General features: G+C 37.4%; 1 protein-coding gene across 1 annotated transcript; it reads right to left on the bottom strand.

Moving 5' to 3' along the window:
* Nucleotides 1-5682: 5682 nt before the first annotated feature.
* LOC103938052 (jasmonate-induced oxygenase 1-like) lies at nucleotides 5683-9068 on the bottom strand. The gene is made up of 2 exons (XM_009348051.3): nucleotides 8294-9068; nucleotides 5683-6573 (listed from the first exon to the last, which is right to left on the bottom strand). Exons 1-2 carry the CDS (start codon nucleotides 8797-8799, stop codon nucleotides 5991-5993), a joined length of 1089 nt encoding a protein of 362 aa, XP_009346326.2. The 5' UTR covers nucleotides 8800-9068; the 3' UTR covers nucleotides 5683-5990.
* Nucleotides 9069-10444: the final 1376 nt, after the last annotated feature.

Here is a 10444-nt window from a genome sequence, read left to right as displayed (position 1 = left end):
TGGTATCAGAGCCTTACCCTGGCCGCGTGTGTGCCAACGAGGACGTCGGGCCCCTAAGGGGGGTGGATTGTAACATCCCACATCACCCAGGGGACTGATCCTTAAATGTATATTCCCATCCCTACCTAGCACGAGGCCTTTTGGGAGCTCACTGGCTTCGGATTCCGTAGGAACTCCGAAGTTAAGCGAGAAGGGGGCTAGAGCAATCCCATGATAGGTGACCCACTGGGAAGTTGCTTGTGAGTTCCCAAAAACAAAACCGTGAGGGAATGGTAAGCCCAAAGCGGACAATATCGTGCTACGGTGGTGGAGCGGGCCTGGGAAGTGGTCCCCCCCCGGGCCGGGATGTGACAATTTGTGACATCCCACATCACCTAGGGGAGTGATCCTTATATGTATTTTCTTATCCCTACCTAGCACGAGGCCTTTTGAGGGCTTACTGGCTTCGGGTTCCGTAGGAACTCCGAAGTTAAGCGAGTAGCGCACGAGAGCACTCCCAGGATGGGTGACCTATCGGGAAGTTCTCGTGTGAGTTCCCAGAAACAAAACCGTGAGAGCGTGGTCGGGGTCCAAAGCGGACAATATCGTGCTACGGTGGTGGAGCGGGCCCGGGAAGTGATCCCACCCGGGCCGGGATGTGACATTTGGTATCAGAGCCTTAACCCTGGCTGTGGTGTGCCGACGATGACGTCGGGCCCCTAAGGGGGGTGGATTGTGACATCCCACATCGCCCAGGGGAGTGATCCTTAAATGTATATTCCCATCTCTACCTAGCACGAGGCCTTTTGGGAGCTCACTGGGTTCGGGTTCCATGGGAACTCCGAAGTTAAGCGAGAATGGGGCTAGAGCAATCCCATGATGGGTGACCCACTGGGAAGTTGCTCGTGAGTTCCCAAAAACAAAACCGTGAGGGAATGGTAAGCCCAAAGGGGACAATATCGTGCTACGGTGGTGGAGCAGGCCTGGGAAATGATCCACCCCGGGCCCGGATGTGACACATGGGTAGTAAACATATAATGTGTGTTTATTTAAGTGTTCAATAAGTCTCTTACAATTTATTGGAAATAATAAAATGCAAAAGGAAAGTTATCTATTTTCTATCTAAGTGAGTTGCCATCTAGGCAGGTGTCTAGACGGGTTTGGGCAGGTGCCTCAGCAGGTCTAGGCACCCTTTCTTAATTTTCAAATGTCTAGGCATCAATCGGGACAGTGGCCAACTGCCTAGCGCCTAGGTGGGCCTAGGCGGCCCTAGGTGGACCCACATCACATTGAACTTCAACAATCCGAATCATTTATTTTTTAAATTGCACCTCATAGATCATTTTTGCAAAATATTAGCCAAATCAAAAATATTTGAGACACCTAATTTGGTTTAAATAATTGACAAATACTATGTTTTAAGAAACATTGAATTTCTTCATGACAATTAAATAGACAAATGATTTCGGATTAAATTGAAATTTTGCAAGAATGATCTATGAATTGACACTTACAAAATAGACAGTTCAGACTAATCCCTATTTTTTGAAACAAATGGGGATCCCTTCCCTTGAACATATATATATAATGAATGTAATGGAGTTTGCTATATAAGTCTTGCATTATACATCAAAAAACTGAAATTTCACGTGAATTTTTATGTTCAATATTGTGAATGATGAATATAGGCTGTGGGTCACTTAATGGAACCCCGAATAATATTCCCAAATCTTATCATCTTAAATTAGAAAAAGTGATAAATTATGACGCCCTTAAATTGCCACTTTGTAGTACATCGTGATATTCCTCTTCACTGATAAGTGAGTCTTAAGTTCGATTCTCGTTAAAGACGAATTTGAACCACACTCCCTCTTCTCTAATGTAGATAATATCGTTTGTTCAAAAAAAAAAAAATTAAAAAAAAAGACGCCTTTCAATTACCTATATATTTTGTTTGTTTGCATACAAACTATTAATTAAAGAGTATGAGCATGAAAACCCTAGTGTATCTTGTCTGGCTTATTCTTGCTGGGTGGTCACATGGGGGATGAATTGTATCATGAAATGATACAAAAATAGCGCTTTGTAACTGTGAGTTTTCAAGAACTCTTAATGAAAGCCGTAATTTATGGCAGCAAATTTCTACCATGAATTGAATTGATGAAAACCTATGCACACAAAAAAAAGGGGGGTTAAAATGGAGTTAGACTTACATTGATGTGGTGTTAGTTAAGGGGCTTCCGATGCCTAAGTCATAAAGACTATAGAAAGTAATAAGAGTATGGTGAGAGTTCTTGATTACCAGAATAAAGTGGCTTACTCTAGCAATTTATAGATAACTTAGGAGTTAACCCTAATGTCCAAGTTCGTTGAACTGGTAGCAAAGTGTTATCTAGTATGCACACCAATGGAGGAATATTCCTTTGAAATTTTTGGAATATAATTTGGAGAGTCGTGACATGTTAAAGAGGTTGATAGACCCATTACATATTAGAGTAATCTGCCTAGACACTGGTGATTGACTTGAATCGTTTTCCATGTATTGGGCCCGTTAGAGTTTAACTAATGGTCTGCGTATTCCGTCATCGACAGGATAGCCATATATGGCAAGTTATACACGTAGCGTTTTCCCATTAGGACGGAATATTTTATGTTATCACACAACCGTCCAAGATATTCACTCCATGGTAAGAGGCACTTCTCTCACCTGAAGTATAACGTCCCATTCCTCTCAATGCAAGAAAGCTCCCTTACTTTAGTGGGCTAGCTTGGACTAGGGTGCCTAAAGCCGGCCTGGCCCATTTAAGCCCAATAAATCCCTGTTCAACCTGCAAATATAGAGGAGCTTGAGGAAAGTAAAGGATGCCATGGGATTGAAAACTCGAGAAAGTAGTTACTAAACAAGTTGGGGCGCACAGAACCTAATCAATGTAGATGCTGCCTTGCATGTAATATAGGTTATAATAAAAAAATAAAAATTTGAATTTTGGCTGATTTTATAAAAAAAATGGATCAATTTGGGTAAGTTGGACGGTTTTGTAATATTGGTCAATTGAGTCAAGTTAGTCCAACATATGTAACGCGGTGGGATTGTTTAGCTACTACGTTCACAGAAGCAATAACGGTAAACGAACTGGAACAATTGGAAAATATTCAAGTACCTAAAATAGTCAGCTATATCAGAATAATTATGTTGGAGTTGAGTCGTATAGCTTCTCAGGTACCAGTTGTTGCTTCATTGATTTTGCTTCATTCACGATTCGATTTTGATCATTATGGACTGGTATTACGATCCAGTCCTAGACAAGCAGACCTAATTTTAACAGCAAGCACAATAACAACGAAAATGACTCCTTCTTTAGTAAGATTAAGAGCGTCTTGTAAACTAATTATTCAATCTGGAGATCCCAACTAGGCTGCCGGAGAAATCATTAAACCCAATGATGTCTCTTGCAGAGAAGAATTCGTATAGATTTTCCTAGAACCCCAGTCCTGCCTACCCGACTGATATAAAAGCAGTTGGGCTTCACAAAACTATTGCTCCTTAAATATACTGTATAATTATAAAATATTATAATACTTTTATACTTCATAATTTTACTAAGCCTTGGAGTTATGAGACTGAAAGTTTGAGTTGAGTTATGAGATTAAGTATTTTGAAGTTATGAGATTGTTTAAGTTTTGTGGTTAACAGTCTGATGACGACTATTTCTATAAAAAAATTCTAATACTTATTTGGACATAGCTTTGAAATTTTTATTCCGTAATACTTGCATGTTAAACTGTAAACTGAACCAAACAAAATCGCAGCATTGGTGAACCAGTTACGGTGGTTGAAGTGGGATTTGGAATTTAGACAAATTGCAGTATACGATTTGGTGCATGGCTTGGACCCAATACCAAAGCAACCCTAAAATCGACTACTCTCCCCTAATCAATCTAATTATTATTATGGGAATTATTATTATTATTATTATCCTTTCATCTATTAATTTACACATATTCCTCCGGGGCTGATTGGGACGGTCTTTATGACACAACCAATAATTTGATACATTTTCGATTAAGGTCTTTATGACACAACCGATAATTGGAAACATTTTCGATTATGCCTTGCTCTAGCCTCTTTAGGCAAAATGTAATGTGTAATCCATATCCTTTTTTATTTTGTTTGTGCTAATTAAGTTCAGCAAACTTAAAAGTTCGAAAATAACTCAGCTCTTATGAGTTACACCAGCCCCAACTCTAGATAAATTACGTATAAATGGTTTGGTTCAGTTAACTCACAGTTGTAAAAATTAAAAAGCATATACTAAGTTGATTCTTCTCGTTTAATTCAGTTTTATAAACTGAATGGAATATAAAAAAAAAATCAAACCAACCGAAACGGTTTTGATGTGGTTGGTTTTTCGATTATTTCTCTCCCGATTTTGGACTTCCACAATTCATGTAAATACGTCATTAGGATAGCCTATCTAGTTTGTTCATTGATTTGGAATCCACTCAAACCTAAAGAAGGTAGAAATGAATATAATCATATTTTTTATTTGCCAAAACAAGAAAACCTACTTCCAGAATGTAAAGAGTATGTTGACTAGTCAGTATATAAACGTATAGAGGAAGTACAGTAAAATTGAGCAACATCTTTCCTACTTACTTAAAAAAAAAAAAAAAAAAAACATCTTTCCTACTTCCAAATGCATGATCCTTTATGGGCACGAGCTAGTGTCCTTTGTTGGCCAACCCTTGCATGCCTGGAATGATGAGTGGATGGTAGATGATAGTGCCTCCAAAAAGTGGGATATTACGTGAGCAAGTCAAAAACCCCTTTTTAAAAATCAAACTTCACAATTTAACATATAACAAACGCGCATGAAAATGGATAATATTTGCACTCTCTCCTTCAATGACGAGCTAATTCCCATCTTCACTGTAAAAATTATATATTCAGAATTGTTTATTTTTAATCTTTTTTTGTAAATTATTTCTACACAAAATTGTTCAAATCTAATATATATGTGGTCATCTAAATGTATCAAATAATTCAACGGTTCATCATAATTATGTTATTTGCACTGACACCTAAAACCCACGTTTCCTTTCTACAATCAGTGCGTACGGAACTAAAACATGACAACCAAGTCTTGGCACCAAAGGCATGCAGACATCTTCATTGACCGAGTTCAAACAATATGAAACTTATGCTTATTCCTGGTCCTCATTTTCTTCTTTTTTTTTAACAAAACCAAATCTTCGAGATTTTAATTTTATCAAAAGAATTGGACCACTATACGAATTACGAAGTCTTAGACTCGTGAACAGTTTGAGTCGGCAAAGAGAGAACGTACATTTAACTTAGCTGTATTGAAGAGAGAGGGTGATTTGCATAGGCAGATTTGTACCTTATAGTGATTGCAATGGGACATTTCCACAATATGCACGATTTTAATTAATTTGTTCTTTCATTGGAGAAGCTTCGGTTTTCATCGTCAAACTAGTATGCGGTAGAATCAATGCCGGAGTAGCATATGTACATATTTATTTGGATATTTTGTGGTGAGTTGGGCCATTGCCGCACCGACTTTAACCAGGCCCGATTTGTGCTAGATTCATGCCAGAGTAAGCCATTGTGCATCTCTAGTGGGAATCTAATGCTTTAGGGACATATAACATTAATAAATATGAATGTAACACACCATAAGGTGATTTTGCAAATATAACATTGAAAATTTAGTATTTGACTTGTCACATGTAATTAAAGGTGGCAAATCAATCCATTGAGTTATTAATAGGTACTCATTAAGACCTATTTAGTTTAATTTCACCGTACACCATCATCATCACTATCAATATCACTCTTGTATTATAGTAATATCAAATTAAATGAGTTTTAACAGGTACCCATTAATAACTTAGTAAATTAATTTGCCACCATATATGAAAATTACAAGATTATTCTAGTGCAACAACACCACCATATAATATTCTAATAAAAGACATGGAGACTAATACTATTCATAGGATTTGAATGATTCAACTTGTGCCTTTCCACAAGGCCCCTTCGTCCTAATGTAAAGCCGATACTGATCAAATGTCATAGGCAAGTAAAGGGCAGGTCGATCATTTGTGACAAGAGTTTTGACAGGTTCAATCATCAAATCACTCTTTGGGTTGTAAAACAAGGCCAATGAAACTCTGTCTTTAACTGAATTCACAATCACTCTATGCTCTACACTTTTGTAAATTGCATTGCTCAACACCTGAGTTTGATCTCCAACGTTCAAGATGAAGGCATTAGGAACAGGCGTCACAGTCACCCAGTTTTCACCTTTACGAACTTGAAGTCCGGCCACATTTTCATCAGGTAAGAGAAGGGTCAGGCCACCTGGGTCAGAGTGTTCGGAGAGACCAAGGGTTAGGTCCGGCTGAGGGCATTTTGGGTAAAAATTGACCCGTAAACATGCCCCAATGTTCTCTTCTCCTCCGAAAGCGTTGAGAAGTTGGTCTTCCCCAAGGCCAAGGTTTAGAGACAATACCCTCATCAGAATCCCACATAGTTTAACTGTTGCTTCACTGTATTCTTCAATCAATCTCCTACAAACAACACACTGAAAAATTAGTATTTTGACATATGACATGCAATAATATTTCCTATTATCTCTATATATATATATATAAAAAGGTACTTCTATTCATTCGTGAAGTCTATAGAAAATTATGATATATTATTCTTATACAACAACAACAATCAACATATATATATATATTTATATATGTGTAAGATTTTTTCGATTTGTTTATGAATTTATGAAGAATGCAAAGATTAATCGCTCGTACATGTGTGATGATCGACCAAAATCAATTGACATCTGTTTTCCTTGTTTTATACGGACCCAGTAATGACTCTTTTAAAGCCAAAGTGCAATGTGCATGTTGTAGCGCAAAACCATGCGCTTATATATATGATTCTAAATCCTATGTTAGGTATGAGCTTCATGGAAAAGGACTACAAGGCCACAAGGTACCATAATTCTGCTTTCCAGAAAGTTTGCCTCATGATTTTTGTCACTTTTTTGGTACGCCAATTTCAGTGGATCATGACTAACATATTTTTCTACAAAAAGATTTAGATCACTAGGTGACAAATATCGGCACCAAAAGTTTGGAAATAAGAAATTATGTATCCAATAAAACCAAAATTTGCATTCCTTTTGGTAAGGAACATGACTACATCTAAGATATATTTAATAAACAACATCAAATATTTGGTAGGATATTGATATCAAACTAAAATCTTTAATAAATCTATAAGATACGTTTAATATTGACTCACAACAAAAATAATATATATTTCGAGGGTAATATTATAAATACCGAAATCCTAAATCTATGTTTTTTAGTGTTAAAATCAAATATATTCTGTTTTTGGTCAAACAGTTAGTCTAATTGTTCTACAAGTACATGTCTATCTATTATCTACCATCTGTCTATTCACTTATGAAATTTACTTTTTTGAGAAAAAGATATTTCTGTTCACATATACTAATTAAGATGTTGTGTAATGTTTGACTAAACACGGATCATGATCCTCTCCTGAACAAAGGATGAGGATCCTCTTGATCAAGTCTATCGGGCCGTTAAAATTTTATCCAATGGTTACAAACAGGAGATCCCTCTAAAAGTTTTAATAATTGTAGCCGTTAGATAAAATTTCAACTGCCCAATGGACTTGGTCAAGAGGATCCTTACCCTTTACTCAGGAAAGGATCCTGATCCACTAAACACAAGGCTTACATGCATTTGATACAATCATCATCTCAATCATAAGATGGTGATTGTATTAAATACATGTATATATTATAAATAATTTTTTAAAAGAAAGCACAACTTATACGCTGTCAATTCAAATGAGCCTAATAATAAGCCGTCATGATCAATCATACTTTACACAAAAAAAAAAAAAAGGAAACTTTAACGAAAAACTCTCGGTACTGTTCACTTTAACGAAAAACCACATTTTTACACTAAAAGATCAATCATGGTAATACTCACTTTACCATTTATTTTGTTCTTATCGTTAAAATTCAAAATTTTCAAACCATTTTCATTAGTTTTCCTAAAAAAAAAAGGCTCTAACAGAACAAGTGTATCCTTTCACAATAAACTGATAACATGATTTACGCCACCTAAAACAGACCAATTCTATATATATTGGCATTAGTAATTATCATTATATAAACAGAGAAAAGGAAAAGTCATAAAACGCACGTTTTCAACGATGAGAATACATTCATATCAGAAAAATGAAAAATACCTGCATGAAGAAGGGAGAGCAGGCCACTTGTGGTGGTTTCTGAGCTGGGGAGGCATGTAATGAAGAAAGTAATAATCACTCCAATCCAGTATAGCCCCCTTCTCAACTCCCAGCCGACTTCCGTACCCTTCGTACGTATTCGGCTTGTTGGAGTACTCCTGCTTCACCTCCAGCGGCTGCCCGAAGAACTCCCGCCATGTGTCCCTCGCCCGCTTCATCAGCTCGTGGCTCACCCCGTGGTTCACCACCTGAAAAAAACCCCACTCCCTACAGGCGCTCGAGATCGAACGCATAGTTGACTCGCGGAGGCTCCGCTTGTCGCTCAAAAGGTCTTGGAGGTCAATGACCGGGATGTTGAGGTCAGCATCACGGTGGTTGTTGGTGTTTGGCGGCGATGGTCGTTTGGATGGTGGCTTGATGTAGAGTTCGGGGATTGCGATTATGCCGCTTTCTGCTAAGGACTGGACTCTCACGATAGGCTCAGGCCAAGACTGCAGGCAACTCATTGTGGTTATGTTTCTAGTGAGATGGTTTTAAATCTGCAATGCAAGGGTGAGACTGTAAGAGGAGGAGATAGGAGGTTTATATAAAGTAGTGGAAGGAGGGTGAGGGTGGGGGAACTAGGTATAGTTTCGGCGCCGTGAGCAACTTGATTTTCTCATCACCATAATTTTAAAACAAAATAAATGTAATGGTATAATTTGATATACATATCATTGAAAAGTTTAACTCAGGGTCCATATATTATTTTCTTATGTGCTTGAACTTGAAACTATACGTGCCCTTTTGAGAAGTAGCAACTAGCAGGACAGCATGCCTTAAATTAGGCTAGCTACACTACTTGACCACTTGTGGCTGAGCCTTTATCGCTCAACCTGTCTTTATCTTTGCGTGTCTCTCTGACTGAAATATTTCCCAACGCATATATTGGTTTGTGCTGGGAGGTCCCCTTCCAAATAAGAAATATTATAACTACACTCTTCTTGTTCTTTACACATGTTTGTTTAATTTTTTATGTTGTTTTTGTCGATTCCTTCAATTTAATGGTTACATATAAACGAATGTATAAGAGGATAGAAGAGAAGTGTAATTATCATTTCCCTCTAGAAATTTTATGTTTTTGTCTTTCCTTTGTATTTAACTAGTAAGAGCAAGTCGATCTCTACACAACTTTAATCTCCCAAATCCCCAACAATCCTCTCCATCCAGCCCAATCAGTCGGGCCACACACATTGGGGAAAGGGATCCTCTCCGGATCCCTTCCTCCTAATCCATCAAATATAGAGATCTGAGCCATTGAAATTTGATCCAGCGGCTAAAGTTATTATAACTTTTAAAGTGAGCCCCTGTTTGTAACTATTGGATCAAATTTCAATTGTCCGGATCTCCGGACTTGATGGATTAGGAGGAAAGGATCCGGAGAAGATCCCTTTCCACACATGGGCTCAAGATTGTTTGATTGGCCAACTAGGCAATTCTGACTAGATCCAACGTCTGAGTGGTCTGATGTCATGCTAACATTAGCATGATATCATGCTGATGCCAACCACATTAAAAAAAATTTGGAAAACAAAAATCGAGTTGGGTTCACCAGCCACTATTGTTGCTTCATCTTAAACAAAAACCATAAACCCTAGAAAATCTCTGGCTTTCTCTTCTCCGCTAGCTAATAGAGATGCACTAAGCAGTTACTATTACTAAGGTAGTAATTGCTTTTGTCCAATTGCCTGGACAATTATTGCCTTAATGGGGCGAACTTGCTCAAAGTTAAATAATTTAATTGGTATATGCATGCACAAGTTATCAATTAAGTTACCTTAATGGGGCTCAAAGTTAAATAATTTAATTGGTATATGCATGCACAATAAATAATTTAATTGGTATATGCATGCACAATTTATCAATTAAGTTGCCTTAATGGGGCGGACTCGCTCAAAGTTAAATAATTTAATTGGTATATGCATGCACGATTTATCAATTAAGTTGTATATGCAATTTACTGTTTGATGAATAACGAGATAATATTGAATATGAGTTGAGTTGTAAACTTAAACCCTATAAAATGTCATGTATATTGTGCTTTAATAAGTTGCTTAGGATCCGCTCTAAAATCTAAATCATCGAAATAAATCGCAACAGTACTTGAGGTTC

Source organism: the organism of the source record quoted next, unplaced genomic scaffold (genome assembly GCF_019419815.1).
Source record: "Pyrus x bretschneideri cultivar Hongxiangsu unplaced genomic scaffold, Pyrus_bretschneideri_v1 Contig2, whole genome shotgun sequence".
Lineage (NCBI taxonomy): Eukaryota > Viridiplantae > Streptophyta > Magnoliopsida > Rosales > Rosaceae > Pyrus > Pyrus x bretschneideri.
The sequence above is the reverse complement of the archived record's forward strand: the minus strand, read 5'-3'. Positions and strand labels throughout refer to the sequence as shown.

Bases quoted from the DNA above. Each gene is read 5' to 3' on its own strand.
- LOC103938052 (XM_009348051.3), bottom strand. From the start codon at position 8,799: ATGAGTTGCCTGCAGTCTTGGCCTGAGCCTATCGTGAGAGTCCAGTCC. The intron at 6,574-8,293 runs GTATTTTTCATT...TGTTGTTTGTAG, and splicing joins GCTCTCCCTTCTTCATGCAG to GAGATTGATTGAAGAATACA.